Source organism: Lycorma delicatula, chromosome 3 (genome assembly GCF_047948215.1).
Source record: "Lycorma delicatula isolate Av1 chromosome 3, ASM4794821v1, whole genome shotgun sequence".
Classification (NCBI taxonomy): Eukaryota; Metazoa; Arthropoda; class Insecta; order Hemiptera; family Fulgoridae; genus Lycorma; species Lycorma delicatula.
The window spans coordinates 167234155-167256714 of record NC_134457.1 but is presented as its reverse complement, the minus strand read 5'-3'; the positions used below and the strand labels follow the sequence as shown (position 1 = coordinate 167256714).

Genomic DNA, 22560 nt, shown 5'->3' with positions numbered 1-22560 from the left:
AATTTTTCTTACTAATCTTAAATAATTTGACAAATACCTGATATGTTTAAAAACATGAAATATTTTTAAAATAAAAAATTATTATTAATTTTAAAATTAAATTAAATTGAATTTTAAAATTAATTTAATTATTCACGTTTTATTGTAAGCTGATTTAAATACATAAAGTGTTTTTGTAATTATTATAGTTTTAATTTCTAATTTCATTACAAAACAATGGGTTTTTTAACACTGAATTATTTGATAAATTGATTGATAAGTAAGATTTTATATCTAAAGAATTATTTAATGCACACTGTAAATAACTTTCTTAATGGAGTGATAATTTTTATTAAAATCAATAATGTGGGAACAATATTTATGGCTTTTAGTTTTGGTGTTTGCTTATATAAAGGTAAGTTTGTTTTCTTTAAAAATTCAGTGTTCTGGAGAATAATTATGTATCACTAAAGCACAAAATTATAATGCATAATGATTCATAACTGTTATTATTAATTTTATTTGTGTTACTATTTGATCTCTTATAACTTGTACTTAATCATTTTAAAAAAATAATCTAAGAGATTATCAGCTTCTTTCTAGTTGTATTCTTATGTTTCTTGTGAACAAAGATATATTTTATACTTGCAAAACCATGTCGAGGTCATAAAAAAAATAAATGTTATAAAATATTGTTATTATAACTATTTAAAATATTATTTCTAAATGCTTGTTGAGTATAATACATTATACTAATGTTAGATGTAGTACATTATTACTAAATTTTGGACCTGGTTTTACCAAAATGAATGTTTTACAACCTATAGATTACAATATACTCATACAAATTTATTATTTAATATAGAAGTGTAAAATGTGTTTTTATTAAGCTTGTTTTCATAACAATTAGCTACTTCATAAACTATCTTTTTGACATTTAATTATAAAATAAATTATGTTTTTATTGTTAATCCTCTAATCCTAGCCTTTGTATTAATATTATTAACTTTAGGCAAATGAATCAAATAATGCATTTGTTCTCTTCAGTATTATTTTATTGAATAATTATACCGGCCTATAAGAGTTTTGTTACATAATAATCGTGGCTTACTGTTATGTATTTTTTAATGCTGAAGCAAATAACTGACAATTTTTCCTAAGGGCTCCATTTTTTGTAATTGTCAATAAAAAATATAAAAATTGTTAAAACAATTCATTTTCTCTCTTACGAATAAACACTATATATCTGTTGTGAGTCAACGTTTATATTAATAATGAAATATAAATAGCTCAGAGTGGAATAATTTATAGGAGTGACCAATGTGATTAAAATGGTATTACATTATAAATAAAATTAATATTAACTATTTATTATGACTCAACCCTTCTAGGAGAAATACATTTATCACAGTAAAATGATTTAATTAACACTCTTTATTAGTGGCATTGTGATAACACAACTGATATTGTCGCTTTAATCACTATTTTTAGTGTGGAATATCCAAGACCAGATAATCAGTTTCATTCTGACTTTTATGAGAATACGATTGCAAGTTTGGTCTTTTTTTATTTCTATTTTTTCTAGTACAGACATGAATTGTTTTTCTGAAAAAAAAATGATAATATGAATATAAAATATTTTAATCTTACAAAAGAAAAATGAAATGAAACAAATTTAAACACCATTTTATCTTATTTTATTTTTATTAGTACTTTTTGTACTGATATGTCACATACAATCTCTATGCTCCTAATGTCTAAGTAATACCAACAATCCCAGTATATGGTATGTACCTCACTTTAACATAAATTCTTGTGTATATACTTGGTACATGACATTTCAAACTTTCCCATCTTTGAGTACAGACAGCAATTTTTCTTTAAATGGTTTTTAACCATATGAAATAACTAGTTTCTTTCCCACCATCTTATCTTCTCATTGACTAAGCAATACACAATCTCTTCTACAACACTATAACAGTAATAGAATAATAAACTAAAATTGGAAAAAAAATGTGTTATAATTTTGGCAAATGTTATCTGAATCTCCAAACTAGTTTAAAACAAAAACCTTGTGCTGTTTTTTTTTTTTTTTTGTATAGAATTCTGTTCAGTTTTTGGTTTGAAAATCAAGGCTTATTAAATCTTTGTTTTTAGTATCTGGTATCAGCTGATGTTTTTGTTTTAGAAAAATGTAAAAACTCAATTCGAACTGTTAATGTTTGTTTATTGTATTTTTTTCCCCATAAGGGGAGGAAAAGGTCTGCCAGCTGCCATCAGGCTCGCACTGGTGGCAGTTCTCACCCGCTAAAAAAACCTCCCCTCCTATCATGCAGGGGCCGGATCTAAGCCATTTGGTATGTACAGCCCCTGCATGATCACCCAGGCACTCTACACTCCGAATCCGTATGACCGGAATGCGTCCCCAGAGGGCGATCGACAAGCAACGTCTTCGAAGAGCCACTGCCCTTCTGGGGGCTCTTCGAGCCCCCAGAAGCTGGCCTCCCTTGATCATCTGTCATCGACTCCATGTCTCTATAGATCTTCATCTGCCCAGCCTGTCGTCACCTCTCTTCATTGGCCTTCTCTCCTATCATTGATGTGATTGTAGTCAAGATACATTCTCATTTGTTGCTATTGCTGAGCATCACCACCATTATATTGTTGGCCCCCTCCACACCCTGATCCTCAAGCACTTCTTAAGTTGTACTATCTAGGGCAAAAAACACCACGTGCTCTGCTGTGTGCAGTCCACCGCAATGACGACAATGACTTGTATGGCATCTGCCCATCCTGTACAGATAGTTCCAAAAACATCCATGTCCAAACAGGAACTGGGTAAATTCATAGCCTGTGTTATCATGCTTTCGCTCCACCCGGTTCCTGACGTCGCTTATGAGCCCATAGTTATTAAATGTTTATGGTGTTATTATCTCTTAATCTTTTTTATATTTATTTTTTTGTGGACTATCTCTTTTTGTCATTGACTGGGATTCTTTAATATTATTTTTAACAATGAAATTGCATTTACATGAATCTAAATTGGATGTAATTTTGAATTGTTTATTAATATTGTTTGAACGTAAAACTGTATGGTGTTAATAAAATGTATACAGTTTTGGATTACCAGTTAAATGATGATGTGTTTTATTATTTTTTCCTTCTTAATCACTACCCAATCCCAGACTCTCACATCTTTTCAAAACAAAATCCATTTTACCAATGTAGGCTTGCACCCAAAATAGCAAACTAATATTAAGCCTTACTACTACAGTGTTAATTTATTATGGTAAGGTTATCAAGGTAACTCATACATCAAGTTATTTGAATTACTGATCCTGCTTTTGCAGTCTACTGAAAACAATCAGTAAACAGAATGTTCCTGAATATTAATGAACTTTGTTAGAAATTAACAATTTGATTATTTTTTCCCAATATTACCATTCTGCCACATTAAATAGCTATGATGAGCTGTTTGGAATGGTGGCCACTCAAAATAACAACCAACATAAAAACCTAAAAGTTTGTTTGTGATTGATAGTTTTTGTTTGAAAATTGAAGTTTTTTAATTTTAACTTTAAATGCCTATTTTTCTAGAAAATTGTTTTATTCAAACCCTGGATGATCAATCATCCTTATTCATTACATTTTTTCACCATCAGAATACAGATAACTAATCAAAAGTAAAAATTGGTCTCTATTTTTATAGTAGTAGTACTTAATGAAGGCAGTTCTGTGGTGTAATTTTATAACCTATTGCAAACAGGATGTTGCAACTGATGTAATTAAATATACTTTTTACATAGAGCATTATAATTAATTAGTGATTATCTTCCAGAGATAATTCTTTTGTTTAATCATCAGTTGACAAATTCATGTACACTCAACAAAGTATAAAGTATTCCTTGGTTTTTATATTTACAGAATTTTGGTGAATTTTCACGTTGGCCTAAACCACCAGATCCAAAAGAGGAATTTTTGTCTTGGAATAGGGAAGGAGACCTGCTTCTTTTTGTACGCACATTACCTTGTGCCCCTGTTACAATGATTACAGGTATATTTATAAATCTTATTTTAATATTAAACATGAACTTGTTAGATAAGATCCTTGTTAGTAATTATTAATTCAATCCTTAAGTTTTTCAAATCAATGATAATTTTTTTATCTTAGAATTTATGTAGTATTTAATAATGAAGTAAAATTACTTTAAAAACATAAAATAAATAAAAGTTGTTTTATTGTATATAATCATCTATTTATAATTATTTATTTATTCATTACAGTAACTTTGGTTTAATAATTCTGATAAAATACATTAATTCATTTAATTGGAATTTCCCTAACAGCATAAGATTTCTGTGTTAGTTACATCATGCACTTGTCATAATATTTATATTTTATGAAAAATTACACAAAATAGTCTTTTTATAAAAAAATAAAATGAATTTTTGAGAAATTATAAATTAAATTACAATCTTTATATTTTATAAAATAACAATCTAAATATATGTATATATCTCCAAGCAATTTTCCAGCTGTTACCAGATCTGGGTGTGTGTAGGCAAATGCAGTTACTGCTACTGGCTTGGGCAGCCTGACATAGCTGGAGATATTATTTAATGTTAATGTTTGCTTATTTTTAATGTTGTTGTTGTTTTAATGTTTGTTGACAATAAATTTTTTATGTTGTTGACAATAAAACATGCAATCAGTTATTTACCTAACCATGTCACACAAATGAAACCAAACTTAATTTTATAAAAAAACATTTCTAATAATGAGAACAGCAACACCATCACTGAAAATGATGGTGTTGATTTATATTTTAGAAAATAACAATCTAAATATATGTTATATATCTTTCCAACCAGTTTTCCGGTGAAGAGGTGTAGTGAGTCACAGGAAAATATAGAAAGTTCCGGCTACTGCAGGTAGTTGTGTCATTTGTGGGCTTGCCCAAGTTTAAGTTGAAGGAAGACAGTGAGCATTTTTATTCAATGTCAGGTCAGGGTATCTCCAGCCATAAGAGATATTCAAGTAGGCAGGAAGTCTGGCCAGAACATTTTCCTTCGACCTCCTTGGTCTCTGAGAGTGAAGGCTCAGTGGCAGATTAGGGGTGTCCACTCAGGTGGTGGTTAACCCCATAGTTGATGAATTCCAGCGGGCTAAGGGCAGACCTGGCAGTTCTGCCCCGCTGGCCCATGAGGTTCATGAATTAGATAACTTGTTGAGTTACCTAGCAAACCCTAGGAATGACAGTGTGGCTACAAGGGGTAGATTTTTTTCCCCACCTGAAGTTGTTTCAAAAAGCTTTTCTGCACTTGTGGAAGGATTTGAGGACTTGGCCTCCAAGCCTAAGGAGGTTACAGTGGTCCAAAAGTTCTCTCCAACCTTGGTACAATTGAAGTGGTATGCTGAAGTGGTCAAGGGGAGGCGTAAGGCCAGCTAAGTTACTAAGAAGCTTGAGTTTATTTTTGCTAATAAGGCGGAGGGCTCAATTGTATCCAGTAGTCAGTTAAAGAAAGACCTTCAAGTCGCCCTTCACGACAATCTAAAGGGACTTAAGATAAGAAGCATTAGAGAGACCAGCGAACAAAGAATTAGTTGTAGTCACAGATGTCAAGGAGATGGTCTGGGTATACACAGAATCTTCAGCTGTTAAGCGATTGAATGTGAAGGTTGACCCTAAAAGGATGCGTAGGTCCTGTATCATTGTCTATGATATTGATCGCAGCCTTTCTGATGAGGATGTTCTGTCCCTAATAAGGGAACAGAACACTGACTTGGTCGAAGCTGCTTTTAGGCAGGAATGTAGGCTGGGTTTTAAGACAGATAGGTGTGATGCCCAATGATGTCATGGAGTTTTTGAGATAGGTGCTGGTCTCTTCCAGAGGTTTGTGTCTAAGGATAGGCTGTTTGTTGACTTTGGGTCTTGTCGGGTCAAGGAGTACCTTGATGTTTAAAGATGCTTTCGATGTTGTAGGTTTGGCCACAGAGCCAAATTTTGTAAATTTGCATTGGTCTGTGCACATAGTGGCGAAGAAGGCCACAGGCGCAATGATTATCCATAGAATTCAGAAGTTCTGACCTACGTGAACTGTAAAAGTTACGCAAAAATCATAGGCACTCAGTTGCTATTAGAGAATGAGGTTGTTACTTAAGGGCAGTTCAGCTGTACTTTATCTCTCTTGATGGTTAAGTTCGGTCAACTGAATGCCCAGGGTGCTTATGTAGTCCAAGTTGAGTTAGGTGAAATTGTTGAGCAACAGAGCCATGATATTGTTTTCTTGCAGCATCCATATGTGATTGAGGGTGATCTGCCAGGTTTTTATGGCTGGAAAAAGTTTTACATAGGACATAATAGTATGTCTGTTATCCTGTGTAGGAGGTCATTTGATAGTGTCTTTGTGTGACAAGTTTCTGACACACATAATGTAGTGGTCAGGCTTGTCATTAACGGTCAGGTTACTTTTAAATTTTTAATGTTGTAGTCCAGTTGGCCACTACATTGGCATGATCGATGAACGGAAAGTCCTTCGTGGTACCAATATTGGCATTACCATTGGTAGGAATATCCCTGGTAGGATCCTGGACTGGTCAGTGGTTGATGATTGCTCTTGCAATCATAGACTGATACCTTTTGAACTGGTGGATGGGCTGCGCGATGTTCATAGAAGGCATTTTCCTGTTCCGCAGGGGCACTTTTTGCACAGGAGGGTGGATTGGCCTAGATTTTTTAATATTCTTCATCCGGGTTTAGGATTTTTCTTGGAGTCTGGACAAGCTCCCATTAGATGACCTGACAGAACGTTTTACTTTTGTGTCAGTAGCAGCAGCTACTGATAGTTCCATTCCCCGGGGCACTGGCCGAGAACAAATTGCAGGCTGGTGGACTGGGAGTTTGACTGCGATGAAGTGGTCTGTGTGGTGTCAACTCAGGAGGGCGGTGCAACGTGAAGGCGATCTTGATTGGCGAGCGGCTCTACTTGTGGATTATCGTAGGAAGAGGGCCAGGTACTTTCATTGTATTAGGTCCTCCAAGCGCAATTCCTGACACTCTTTTGTTCAGAAATAAAGACCCTTGGGGTGTTGTGTAAAGAGTTTTTGGACATAAGCATGGGACGGATGTCCTATTGTCGACCCTTTCGACTCAGGATGGAATTGTGATAGACAAAGATCGTATCCTCCATATTTTATTGAATGATTACTTACTGATGACACTGAGGTTGGTGAGACTTTATATCATCAACGTGTCCAGTGGGAAGTCGTAGGGTACTGAGGAAAAATCTCTTGAGATTACCAAGCCGGAGGTTTGTCAGGTGATCTGTGGTATGGCATGGCATAAAGCTTCCGGGTATGACTGCATGACTGTATTGCGAGCCTCTTGTTCGCTCGTTACCCATGATTCTCGGCCCCCTGACTAGAGTTTATAATAGGAAGCTTTCTGCTGAGTATTTCCCAGCCTGTTGGAAGCATGGAGAATTGATATTGCTTTTTAAAGGTGGCGACAAGGACCCTACTATTAGTTCATCTTACTGGCTTTTGACACTCTTGCCTGTGATTGGTAAGGTTTTTGAGAAATATTTGTATCTCCGTAATAATAGTAAGTTAACTTCTGAGCAATTTTTGATGGAGAGCCTATATGGCTTCTGGCTTGGCAAGAACACGGAGGATGCTATACTGAAAGTAATGAATATTGCCACTTCCAGTACATGTAAGTATTGTGCTAAGTGTTTTTATGGATGTATCCGGGGCTTTTACCAACTTATGGTGGCCTTCTGCCTTGTTTCAAATGCAGAAGCGTGGTTGTACATGGAATGAAATAGAAACTCTCTCAAGTTATTTCAGCCATCAGACTGTTGCCTTTTGTGATGGCAGCTCAGAAGTAGGGAAGACCCTGTTTACTGCGCTACTGAGGACATGGTAATCCATGCAGCAAGGTGTGGCACTGTCTTGCCAAGAGCAGTCTTTGAGTATGATAAAGTAAATGTCACGCAGGACTCTGAGATGGAGCTGAATGGGAGTAAGAGGTCTGTCCTTGACTCCCTTGTGGAACAGATTGCAGTTCATTTTTCTTAAATTGGTTGATTGGTGTATTTTGTAGTGGGTGATGGAATGTAGGTCTGAATTTCATTGTTATGTGTAACAAATTTTTGAGTGGTGTGAGTTTGGCATTACATTCTACTCATTACTTAGTTGATGTTTGAGACATTTACAATCACTTGCGTTTATGTTGTAATCGTGCTAGGTGCAGGGTTCATGCTTCTGTGAACTCTGTTAGCTAGTTCAGAGGGTGATGTTGTAGGATAGGAAAAGTGAAGATGTCTGAAGGAAGCTTAAAGTGAAGGTGTTGGCTGAATTTATTAGATTAGACTGATGTAAAAGTCTGCTGAGTTATTTGCATTGGTGGCCTCCTGACTGAGACCTGGCTGGTAACTGTTAGATGTAATCAGTTAGAGGGTCTGAAGATGACCTCCGGTAAAGCTCTTCAAGGCTATGAATGGAGGGGGTGGTGTGGTGACCAGAATTGCCACAAGGTGGGTGTCTTCCCCTATGGGATTGGGATGCATGATCAATTGACAGATGAGTTGTAAATCACCACACTAGCTTACTTCTCAGATATTTTCAATCACCTTAATAGCTTAAATTTAAGTTAGAAAGGTGAACAACAAATTGATTTTCAGTAGACAATAAAACAAAGGTATTTGTCAAAAAATGTAAAATGATGAATAACAGTGTTTCAAATGAAAATCACTTTGTCTCTTAAAAATTAGGAAAATTTTGAGACAGTATTTAAAATTGAAATGAAAGATAATCTCATCAATAATACAAAATGTCATTGCCTAATGGTCAACTGAAACTTTTGAAGAATACTTTAAATAAGACTATTTTGAATTCTTTTGAATATAAAACCCTTCCAAATTGGATATCATTATTGAAATCCTAACTAAGAAGAGAAACAAATTTTTGATAGAACGATCTTGTAATGAAGGTTTGAAAGTGTAATTTACTAAATTAGAGTTATTATATGAATGGCTAAAGGTTAAAAATTAATGCCCATCACTATCCACAAAACCATTGTTATTTTTAATACCATACGTTTTTTAAAATTGGATTTTCTGCTGTTACAATAAAAAATAGAATTAGAGTAAATAATAATTAGTAACTAAATTAGAGTAAACAAAGTAAAAATTAGTCTAATTAGAGTAAATAGTAATTAGTAAGAGTAATAGAATTAGTAATGAACTGAATCTTGATCCAAATTTCTATTTAAAACTAAGTTCAACTGAACCAGATATCCCTTCACTTGTTTCAAGCACGCTATACCATCTTTTTCAGTGTATTTTTAGTTTTCATGAATAATCAGTAAACAGTAATGTAAGTAAATGTATAATGTAATATTTCTTTGTAAAGAAAGTAAATAAACCTCTCTCTTTTTCTATTTAGCCTCTGGAACCATCGTAAGGTGTTATTTCGGAGGATGAACGAGGATGATATGTATGAATGTAAATGAAGTGTAAAAGATTAATAAATAAATAAACCTAGGATAATATAAACTTATATTATTAAATTAAATCTAAGGTATTATGATTTTAATCATTTGCAATGTTGGCTTTCTTTTTAATTATGGAGAGTTGAAATTAACAATTGAGGATATGTACTTCAGTTCAGACTGGTGGGAAGTAATTTGGAAAATGTAATTTTATGAAATTGGAAATCTCATATTAATTTATTATTAATGCTAAAAAATAATGTTATGAGCTTCTCATTTACTCTAATTCTTTTAGCTTTTGGTTGACTAGTAAAATCATATTGTTATAGGTATTTACAAGAACCGTGTAAATATAGCAGTTAATGGCAAAACTGGATCAGCTGATGCTAGAAATAGTTTATTAGAGCTGTTGTCAAGACTTTTAAGAATTCCTACAGAAAAAATGACTATTATTAAAGTAAGTTTAGTGTGCTGGCAAATTTATAAATTTAGTTTTAAGTATGATTTATTTTTAAAAAATGTGTCAGTGTGAAAGAGTATGTTTGACTCATGACTCATGAGTGTGGGATACCATTTTACTCTTCATCTGTATAATGCCTGGCAAGGGATGCTAGTTATGATTAGAACAGCTACATAGATTTCAAGAGTAATTTGTCTCTCATGTCAGGCTATTACAACTAACATACAGTTAGTTATGTAGCATGCAAATTAATCTGAACACAGGGAATTTTTTGTTTAATTCTATGATGCAGCTATATTGCTTGATCACACTCATTCTTTATGTTGTCTGTTTCATGTGTGGTTATTGTTCTTTAGTTACTTAGCAATTACAAAATCATATGTTAATTTTTTTTTGTGTGTCTTGAGTATATAGTAATGGATATAATTCCAAGACAGTGTTTGTAAATTGTTTCTCTTTCTGAACATACACAATGACAAGTAACTTCTGAGTATGGTGTTGGACTAGGGACAGTGAATGATATTTTAAAATAATATTTTAACAAACTGCTTCCTTTTCACCTCAAAGGAAAGGCAAAATGTAACTAAAAAAACTACTCTAACACAGGAATGGTTATTAGTGAGAAAAAGTAAAATTTATCCATAATTATCTGCTATGGGTTTAAATTGAGAATTAGCAGCCAGTGGAACAGATTTACACATAACAACAATCAAACATTGACTTCTTGCAGTTGGATGGAAAGCTTGCTGCCCAGCTAAAAAGCAGCTCAGAGCACGTGTTAACTGGATCAAAGAAGACTGGAAAAATGTTATTTTTCCGATAAGTCACATTTTTATATTCATGGTCAAAGAGTTCCATAGATTAGAAAAACATCAGTTGAAAATACATCACAAGCTCATATCCAGTCATCAGTTAAACATCTCCAGAAAAAAATGTTTTGGGGGTTGTTTCACATTTGAAAGCCCTTGTTCACAGTGGTGGCTTGCATGTAGGCACTGTGGAACTGCAGTACCCCCTATTTCCACTTGATATTATCAATAACATTTAATATAATTGTCTTTTTTTCTTTAATTCATTCTTTATACTTGTACAATGTATAATCCTTAAGGTTAATGTCGGTAACCATCCCCCAGTTTATGAAAAAGATACAAAAATCTTTGTATGGAACTGTGCACTTCACAGTTCCAGTAGCGTGGTGTTTGGCTGTTGTGCACATGCACACATAGGAAGCTGTCACGAGGCTGGGAGGGAGAGAGAGCACTGTCGCTCCTGCTGTGCCGACCCTGGCGTACTGAAGGAAAGTGATTTTTTTTACTCTGCATGTGTATGGAATTTTCCTTGTTCGTTCCCTTTTCTAGTTTAGTTGGTGGAAGGAATATGAAAGTGGTTTAGCTGTTTTTTCAGTAATGATTCGAAAATGGCAGAAAGCAAGGGCTCTTTGATTGTCATATCTATCCAAAAACAAACTGGAAGGGTGAAAGAGAAGGTAATCAGTAAAAATTCATTATGTATTTGTTTCTGTGTAAATAAAAATTTAAATTAAGCACCATTGGACTACAGTGTTTCTAAGTAAACATTTTATTAAGTTATTAACTAATAATACTAAAAAATATTATCTGTATTGACATTTTATTATTTATTCAGTTAAACTGAATATGGTTTTTAAGCACAATGTGTTTAAAACAGTGTACCATATTCTTGAATGTGATAAAGTGTAGTATTAGATTATTATCCTGCTTCCAGCTATTCTATCTGATTCATTCTCTTTTTGGTTCTTTTATTTTATAAAAAACTTTAACATGGCCTTGAAAAGGCCCAGAAAAAATTTTCTGGAGCAACACCCCGACTAGTTTTAGCTACAAGCCACCATTGCTGCTTCATTACTTCCAGTAGATGGAATGTTGAAAAGTGATGGTTATATCAAGATTCTGAAGGAAGGGTTGTGATACAACTTCAAAACAAATTCCCACAAGGAATATTAAAGTTTCACTTTAATGCTTTGTAGAACAAAGCATTAAAGTGCTTTTGTGGTAAGGCAACTCCCCAAAAAATCTTTGGGGGTCGAAAAAAAACTCTTAAAATGAAAATTGTACCACGAAAATTGAACTCATAATATCAGTATGGTTAGTTTCATGATAAAGAAATCAAAAAAAAAAATTAGTACATTTGTTGAATCGAAAATTGACCACGAAAATTGACCTCATTAAAGTAATAATATCAGTATGGTTAGTTTCATGATAAAGAAATAAAAAAAAAAAATTAGTACATTTGTTGAATCGATGCCAAATAGTATACGTGAAGTGATTAAAAATAAAGTTTGATATCTTAATTATTACTAGTTATTCAAAAATTGTACAGGTATGATTTTTTTTAAATAAAGTTACTTTTTATTAACATAAATAACATCTTTGTTCTGATTAATTTGCACACTATTGTACATATTCCATCAATGCATTGGGTTAATTTAAAAAAAGCATTACGTAAAACCATATAATTTTTTATTTTAGCCTAAATTAAGTCACTGAGATTTAATACACATTTTATGGCAGTAAATGAAGGATCCTGTAAGCCCAGGGTTATTTAATATAAGAAATAATATTTCAATTTTATTTTGATCTTTATCATAAAAAGTTTAGGATAAACTTTCTACTTTATTTTTTTATACTTGTGATAGTATCAACAGAAACATTTTAGTGCTCCAGAACAAAATTGTAACTATTTTTATTTTTTAAAGAAAAATTTTTGTGGTTGCTAGTCATGTAAAGTTTGATTTAATGATTTTAATAACCAATCAACTTCTTCAAGACATTAAATATATAACTGCAAGGTAATTAACATTGTGGTTCATCTCATGGTTTGTCAAATCCATATATTTTTATGTTAAATAAAATTAATATTTCACTATACTTATAATATTTGTTTACTAGATGGATTGTATACTCTGTCTGGTCAGTTAGACATAAATGTTTAGAATTCTAAAAATAATACTAGTCATAAATATTTGAGCCTTGTGGCATATATGCAATCTGATCTGTATGTGATAAATTGCAACCAGTCAAAATGTCTCAAAAAACACATACAAACTATGAGGAGTACAAAATATTGCAAAGTGAGTTGCTAGCATTGAAATGGTGATCATAATGCTCCACAGAGTTGTGGGTTAAAATAACATATTTATTTGTAGACCAGAAACATTACATTTATGTTCATATAAAAATTAATGTGAATTAAATTATGAAATGGTAATGAATACAATTGTTTAATTTGTTTATCATTAACAGGGACAAAATTCAACATTTAAAACAATTTCAATACAAAGGAACACAATTAGATATGGAAGAGTTTACACAAGGATCATTGGTAAGCATGTAATACCTTTCATGCTTAATCTCACACAATCAACTGAACCTCCTCCATCTACTAAAGTATACTATTATTATGAAGATGATGAAGATTTTGATTATGATGAAGAATACTATAAAGAACTTGAAAAAGAAGAAGAATTAGCAAGATTAAGAGGAGAACAATTAAGTGATGACAGTTATTATTATGAACAATGAAAATGTTTACCATTCCATGCATCTGTATTTAGTTGCTTTCTAAGTTTATATGTAAGTTATATGTTATAAGATTTCACATGTACCATTTTATAACCATGAAGGTTATAAATTTAAATATTTATATTCATTTTATACCCATTTGTGTTCAATCTGATGACATATCATCTCATAGTCTTTGAGCAAGGCCCAAGATGACTTACAGATGAAGTTTCAGCTTCATCTGTAAATAGCCTCATTTCACCTTCAGCTTTTCAGCTTCATTTCACCCTTTTTTTTGGATTAGCCTCCAAAACCACGTAAGGTATTGCTTCAGAGGATGAATGAGATGTATTGATATGTATGAATGTAAAATGAAGTGTATTCGTGTACGAGGTGCTACCCAAAAGTTCGGGGAATTTTACCATAAAAATAAAATAGCTTACCATAACTTATAATTTCCACTGTCTCCTTCAAATTAATCCCCTTGGGCATTGATACAGTGATTCCAGCGTTTTTCCCATGATTCCATGCATCCCTGGAAGTCTGCAGGTGTAAGTGTTCGAAGCACGTTCTGCGTTTCTTCATGAATCTCCTCAATTGTGTTAAAACGACGGCCTTTCAATTGAAATTTTATTTTCGGAAAAAGAAAAAAGTCGCACGTGGCAAGGTCAGGCGAATAGGGTGGGTGGGGAATTTTTTGGCTGAATTTTTCAATTCACTACAGACAGCTACGCGATTTTGTTTCTGGTAGCTGTTCAACAGTCTCGGTATGAATTTTGCAGCAATGCGTCTCATGTTCAAATTGTCCGACAAGATGCGTTGCCCCATATGACATTTGCACGATTGCACAAACATCATGGATTGTTTGTCTACAATCTGCAACAATAGCCTCTCGCACTTTCGCGATGTTTTCCGGTGTTGCGCTTGTGGATGGTCTTCTTGAACACTCATCGTCATCGACTGTCGTTCGTCCATCTTTAAATCGTTTGTACGACAAAAAAGTTTTACTTTTACTCATAGCATTGTCACCAAATGCTTCCACAAGGATGCGATGGGTTTCTGCACCAGTGTTTTTAAGCATTAAGCAAAATTTGATGCAGGTTCTTTGCTCTTTAAAATCTGCCATTTAGAATTTTGCCAAAGCAGTAAAACACAACGTTATACAACCGCACGAAAGTCAACAATGCAGACTCTCACCATCACAGCTGTTGGAACACTGATTCACAAAGAGTACTGTTAGCCACATCTAGCAGCAGAAGGTCATACCAGCAATGTTTTGCGCGCGAAATTCAAATTCCCCGAACTTTTGGGTAGCACCTCGTAAAGTCTCAGATTGATCATTCCTGAGATGTATGGTTAATTGAAACTCAACCACCAATGAACACTGGTATCCACGATCTAGTATTAAAATCCATATGAAAGTAACTGCCTTTACTAGAATTTGAATCTTAAAACTCTTGACTTCGAAATCAGCTGATTTTCAATGATGAGTTCATCACTACACCAACCTGGTGGGTAAGACATTTTACCTATCATGTCATGTTCTACATGAAAATAAAAAAGAATGATACCAAGGATAATAAATGTCTATTTTTTTCTTAGTATTTAATATGAAAGCCACCCAAAATAACAAATACAGTATAAAAATTAAGCTCGCTGATGTCACATTTACCATCTGTACGATAGTTTTTACTTAAACTGACAGTAGAGAATAGGAAAATACTTACTATCTCAATTTAAATTATTTACTTCTGTTGTATAATGTTATTCTCTTTTTAATCAAAATAAATAATAACCAAAAGTACTTTTCTTCTTCAGGAAAACATGAACTCTGGTTTTCAAAAGACAATCATATATAAACCTTTTAAATGTTTTAAATTTTCAGCTAATTTACAGTCATTAACAAGGAATAATTATTATCCTAGTATTTTAAATGTTTATGTTTATTTTATACATTTTTTATTGTTTATCTGTGAAGAAGGAATAAAATATTTTCTAAGAACATTTAGTTCAGAAAAAATTATTAAAAATGCTTACACAATAAATTTGTGTAATGTTTTAAACATTATATTAAAAATTTCAATTAATGGATTAACACAGAAAAAATAATAATTTCAATCATATCCTCCCAAGATTTTGTTTCTCCTATATTTTTAAGACCCCAGTTTTAAAGTACAATTGATTACAAAATTACACAGATACACAATCTATGTAATTTATAATCTCATCATTCAAACTAAAATATTAATTTGTATCTTATTTACTGTATATCCCTGAATCCGGACAAGCTGCACTTTACACAAATCATGAAATTATTACCTACTTACTTTTTTATCCCATTTCATAAAAATAATAATTTATGATAACTATAACTTTAAGTTCTCATTCTGGCAGTGTAGGCGAATGTTTCAAAGTAAATTTATACATTTAAATCAGTTAAATAAATTGAAATCGTCTGAACCATGTTTTTTCTTTGAATTTTAGTAACTGACTACTACATGCCAAATGCAAATAGTATACCATCTTCAGAAATGTAAAAAATCGAACAGAATCAGTTAATTTAAGTATAATTCTTCTAAAAACTCTTCTTCTTCACTTTACGTATTTCAGGATTTTACTTCCTGTTCTAGATGTAGATAAACAATATGGTTGCTTGGCAAATAATCATTTAATGAAGTAACTTCTCTTCTTGTCCCAGATCAGATACACTATTAAAATTAAACTGCACCTAATTTTCACTAATACATATTTTTTTTTAAATAAAAGGAAAGCATGAATGAATATTTGATTTTATCAAATTCTATAAAACTTCATTTACAGCTCTTTATACAATTTTATGCTTGCATTTTTTCTTTTTAGATGTATGAATTTTTAAAATAAAAAGTTTATATTTCTGAAAATAATTACATTTTAAATTTATTTGTAAAGTTTAAAAATACTTCTATTCTATAGATCAAATAAGTAACTGACATATACAGTCACTTTATGCAGACAAAATAATTTTAACATTGTCATTCATTTACCTTTGAAACTTTATCACAAAGGGATTCACTCACATTACTTAAAAATATAAGAAAAAAATAAATATTAATTTAAATTATGTATAAAGAGTGTATCACAAAGTTCTATCTGGGCTTTCATAACCTATTCACTTGCAAAAATAATTGAAAAAGTATATAAAATTATTTCCTAAATTTCTTTGTTTGCGAATTGCGGCTGGTGAAATGAGATCGTACTTTGATTTTTAGGACATTGACTAAGGGGCACAATTAGTTATTTTATAATGTTTTTTAACCTGAAAATTCGAATAAAATAAGTTCCAGAATAGTATCTGCAATATTTTTGAGAAATCTCAGGTGAAAACCAATAAATTGGGGTATAAACTCTGTTTTTTATGTTTGATGTATAATAACTTTGTTACTGGCTATAAACACGTAAAACTTTTAAACCAAACTTGCAGAGAATTCAATTCTGAACAAAATGGTGTAAAATATGTTGAATAAAAACAAAGAAAAGTTCGAATTGTATTTAGAAACAGTACATTACATTTGTCAGAAAAGTACTTATTTAATGTAAACAAAACCCAATTTTTTTTTTGCTGTGGAAAATTGTTATGATTTAATTTAGTGGAAATGACACAAGAGGTGGGGAAGTATACTTTGTGTCTCTGCGCTAGAGGAATATCTTCAAGCAGATGCGGCAGTTCTTCTGAAGAGTGCAAGTAGACCTTAGCATTAATATGCTTAGCAGGTAATATGAAAGGTTCAAACAGCTGATTGTGAAGAAGGACGCGATACATTGATGCTAAATCGGTGTTGAAAATTGCCTTCCACCATTTCATGAAGATTGCATAATTCTATCTATGTATCTTCATTGCGTAAGTTGACGTCATCTCGAATGAAGGTTTCCTCGTCGGTAAACAAACATGCTTGTAGAGTTGTCGATTTGTATTTCATCAGTTGTAGAACTCCAAGCGAAGCGGACCGTCTCCTGGGTTTAGATATTGAACTGGCTACTTATGATAATCATAAAACTTATTTTAAGTGTCCTCCAAACCATCGAATGCGAAATTCCGATCCGTTTAGAAAGACTGCGCTGAACTGCATTGAAAGTAATTTCATCAATGACAGTGTCGTGTTGGGCAGATTGTTCGAAATTGGTACGAATACGAGGTAGTTAACCTGTTTCCCGAACATAGCGAAAAGTCGCGCTAATTGGTTTGGAATGTGGAATCCTGCGATTCGGAAAACATATTTCATATTATATTGCAGTAGCTGTAGTATTACCAATACATACACCCAAAATGAATACTATATCAGCGCATTCCTCTGTTGTAAATGAGTAAGACATTGCTTTAATGGCGAAGCGATCATGTTCAGACTAAAAGTCACAGAAAACCTTCGCTAACGACAGTACACATCACAGTACTCGATATACTTAAAGTACCTTACAGAATGACAAACTCTAATTTAGCACTGCGCATTATTGATCAGCTGTTGTTATTTTATTGCCAACTTTTAAATAGTAATTTTTCAAACACATTATTATTGTATTTCTGTCATTATAAAAAAATTATTATCTAAGTAATTTTTATTTTACAATTGTCGTATAATTTACTTATTTTTTTATTTTTTATTATCAATTTTTAAGGTAAATTTTGTTTTTACAATTTTTTTTTTTTTAGAAGAGTTTGGTTTTTGTATACATTAAATAAGTAGTTTTCTGACAAATTTCTTTTCTTTGTTTTATTTAACTTATCTTACACCACTTTGTTCAGAATTAAATTCTCTGCTAGTTTCGTTTAAAAGTTTTATCCGTTTATTACCCATTTAACAAAGTTATTGTAAGTCTAACATAAATAATAGTGGTTTTTACATTAGTTTTTGGTTTTCACCCCAAATTTTTCAAAAACTACTGCAGATACAGTTCGGGACCAATTTTATTTGATTTTTCAGGTTGATACCCAGATTCTGACCCTTAGTTTACGCCCTATAAATTTCAGTAGGACCTCACTTCAACGGGGTAGCTAAAATCCGAGCGAAATCTTTCACTAACCGTAACTCGCTAACAAAGCATTTTGGGACATATGTGTATATTAACTTTTTCCATTATTTTCATGAGTAGAATAGATGATGAAAGTCCCAGGAATTTCGTGACACTCTGTATCTGTAATATACATACTCTGTATGTTACTCAGTAGTATATATATATATATATATATATATATATATATATATATATATATATGTAATCAGAAAGTATTCAGCGCATTTTAGGTGTTAATAAAAAAATAAAAATAATAAACCAGTCTACTTGCATTCATGTTTTATTGTTGAGTAGGGCATTTCAAACAGTTTTGTTTACAACACTTATTGACTTCAAACAAATTCCACATGAACACTTTTTGTGGCGCATATAATGTCTAGATGATATTCAGTTACATGCCACACATTACGAATAATATCTGAAGTTATTGCGTTTATTATACCTTTGATTCTTCTTTTTAGTTCATTGATGTTGACAACTTTCGTTGCGTAGACCCTGTCTCTGATAAATCCCAAAGGAAGAAATCGAGTGGCGTAACATCAGAGGATCGAGGTGGCCGGGAATTGATCCAACGTTGAGAAAATTGTTCGTGTAAATAGTCCCTAACATGTAAACCTCAGTCTGGTGGTGCCCCATCTTGCTGAAAGTAAACATTGGGTTGCCGATGTTCAATTTGTCGTGGTGAATACTTCTGTAACATGTCTACATAACTAGTGCTACTAACCGTTAGTTCGGTGAAACAGAATGGTCTCATCACTTCATAAGCAGGCAACACACATCAAACGTTAATTTTCAGGCTGTCACGTTTGTCTTTGTCGAACGGCATGAGGGTTCTCGCTACACCAAATCCGTCAATTATGACGATTAACGTGATGAACCGAGCACCTTGCTACACCGTGCTCAACTAACGATCCCGCCGTCGTTATACACGTCGATGTGTTCATTCAAGGTCATCAGTAACTCTAGTACCTACACTAATTTTTGGTAAAATCAACGCGCGCTACATTGCTTTGTTCATTTTTAATAACCCCTCAAATGTGCTGAATAGTTTATGTTCACGAGTTTGTGTGTGCGTGCGTGCGCGCGCCTTATAAATATTATAATAGCCAATGTTAGTATGTACTTAATAATCTATGTTAATACAAATAACTAATATATTAATATGACATCCAGCAAACCCTATCAGTAAGTATTATTGGTTTTAGGAATTAAATTCTTAATTTAATTAATATTTTAGCATTATTTGAAAAAAAATCAAGAGACTAAAAACCGATTCAAAAACATGAAATGGGTTAACTTACTAATTCAGACAATTAGCCAACTGAACAGCAACAAAAAATTCATTATTTCCAGTAAAAATTGAAAAAAATTTCTAAAAGAAAATGAAAGAAGAGAAAAATGCTACAAAGAAAAATCTACATCTTTCAAAAGAAAAGAGTTTTCTTTACTTGAAGAAAAGAAGACAGTGATTTTTTGGTATGATGACAATTTAGTTTTATTATAAACCACAGAAATATACAGAAAAGATTAAACAAAATAAAAATTTTATATAAAAGATTTATCAGTAAGTCAAGGTTCACTACAGAATATTTTCCATTACAACAATTCTACTAATGAATTACATTAACTTTGTAATAAATGTTGCTGATGTTTAATCAAAGTGTATCATCAAGAAGAAAGAAAAGACTTTTGAACTTTCTCAGGTGCTAACATTGATCAAACTCCCGATTGGTCTATACTTTTGAAAAGAACCATACTTCTAGTTAACAAAAAAGGAGAGTAGCAGTGGCAAATAAAAAATAGAGAGGCACAGTTATTCATTGTGTAACTGTGAATGGAGAGAAATTAATCCCCAAAAGTCTTCCTAAAATTGATATAGAAGGTAAGTTTGATAGAGAATGAGATAGTCAGATAGACTACAACTTAAACTGAAGACTGGACAATGTGCATAAGATAGTGATGACCATGTTGAATTTTGAAGAAGTTTAATTAATTGATTTTAGATGTTTTTTGAATAAGAGAAAAAATGTTTGAAAAAAAAAATTATCTAGCTATTCACCAGGTAAAATAATACCAATACATAACAAATGCTGGATACAGTAATGTAGTAGATGCAACAAGATGTTTCAGGTACTAGAAAATTGGGGTGGTATGACATGAATAGTTACACGTAATTTATTCGCAGTATCTCTTAATATACTATGAAAGAAGTAGAACACTACTTTCTGAAAAAGTAGTGTTACTTATAAGGCTACTTTTTTAGAAACTTATCTAAATTTCTTTTTTTCCATAAATATTTACGAGATGTGTTATCACTATTTGATTTTGTTTTGTTTTTGTTTACAGCCTATGTAGCACAGGATTTTTTCTCACTTTCATAAAAATTAGGGAATCTATATAATGTAAAACACTTAGAGCATCAATTGTTTTTTAATAGCTAAACAAAGTAATTATTAACCTATTGATTTTACTAAAATATGTTTTGTATTAATAATCAAGTTCTGATGATAATTTGTCTGCTACTACATTGTACTACACTGACCATGAAGAAAGCGTAGATTGTGATTCATAGGCTTTATTAGAACAATGAAAAAACTTACTGATAAGAGCTAAGCAAAAAATTTGTTGTGGAAGTAAACTAGTGAGTGACTTTCAGTTATATTTAATAAAAAAACCAGTATATTTGAAAATTATTTTAAAATAATATTACCCTAAATAACTTTTTAAATTCAATAATAGTTTGATAATCAGTTCTGCACAGTTTCTGACTGATTAGTTCTATGACTATGTTATTTTATTGTATTATAAGAGGAAATAAAAAATAGAGAGGCACAGTTATTCATTGTGTAACTGTGAATGGAGAGAAATTAATCCCCAAAAGTCTTCCTAAAATTGATATGGAAGGTATGTTTGATAGAGAATGAGATAGTAGCTTGCTTTTTAAACTACACAATTATCATGAACATTCAATTATATGTATATGTATGTTTAATTTGGAGTTATTTTCTTGAAAAACATAAAAATATGTGTTTCATTTGTATAAAAATTGTTAATATTAGACTTACTTATCATTAAAACTGTAATAGTCATTATATAAATATTTATACCTCACTCTTATTATATTTATTACATGTTATAATAAAATAACTGTGATAACTTTCATAAATCTGTGTTTTGATAAAGTATAAGCTATGAAATAATTGGTTTTCCATATACATTTTCTTTTGAACATATAAGATAGCTCAAGAAGTTATTTTAACTTCATCAGACATGATATGTAATAGGTGAATTAAATTTTTTTCTATTACAAATGTGTCCTTATCAAATTAATGATGTATTAATCACTACTAATTATGCAATATACTTTCATGGCAGAGTGTCATTGTCCTGTCTTATATCTGGATGATTCTGAGTCTTGGCATTTTTACATGTTAAAATATTCTTATCCAGAAAAAAAGTTACAAAGCCTTTTTTGGCTGGTTACTTTGTGAATAAATAAATAAATTATATTATCAGAGTTAATTAATCAAAGCTCTTAACAACACTTGCATGAATTTTTTATTTTTTATTTAAACTGGTACTAAGATATGTTACTGATACGTTTATAAAAGAGCTATCAACCATTAGATTCATTTTAACTCATGCGGCTTTTCAAAGACTGCGATAGTGTCAGTATTACATCACATGGCAGCCTAATTTTATTTGAAAAACTCAAAAATTTGATTTAAAATATTTAGCATGTTTTACTATTCAACTCTTCAATTCATCTTAGTATAGTTAGGTATGAATTTATATCAGTACAACAATAGCAAAAATTATACTAAAAATACATTTAAAACTTTATAAAAAATATTTGTTATACCCTAAGGTGAGTTAAAAACAAACAAATAATAACAATAATGCTCATATGTGCATGATTAAAATTTTTATATTTGTGAAACAAAATTTATAAAATAATTAATTTATAGAATTATTCTGTAAGTTTATCATATGTTTAATCCTTTGTTATGTTCTACAGTAAATTATTTGTTAATAAATTTTT

General features: G+C 31.7%; 1 protein-coding gene across 1 annotated transcript; it reads left to right on the top strand.

Annotated features, from left to right (window-relative positions):
* The first annotated feature begins 314 nt into the window (after nt 1–314).
* LOC142321028 (uncharacterized) lies at nt 315–22312 on the top strand. Its single transcript, XM_075359021.1, has 5 exons — nt 315–394; nt 3904–4033; nt 9803–9930; nt 13215–13544; nt 20865–22312. The coding sequence occupies exons 1-4, from the start codon at nt 344–346 to the stop codon at nt 13491–13493; spliced, it is 588 nt and encodes a 195-aa protein (XP_075215136.1). The 5' UTR covers nt 315–343; the 3' UTR covers nt 13494–13544; nt 20865–22312.
* Nucleotides 22313–22560: the final 248 nt, after the last annotated feature.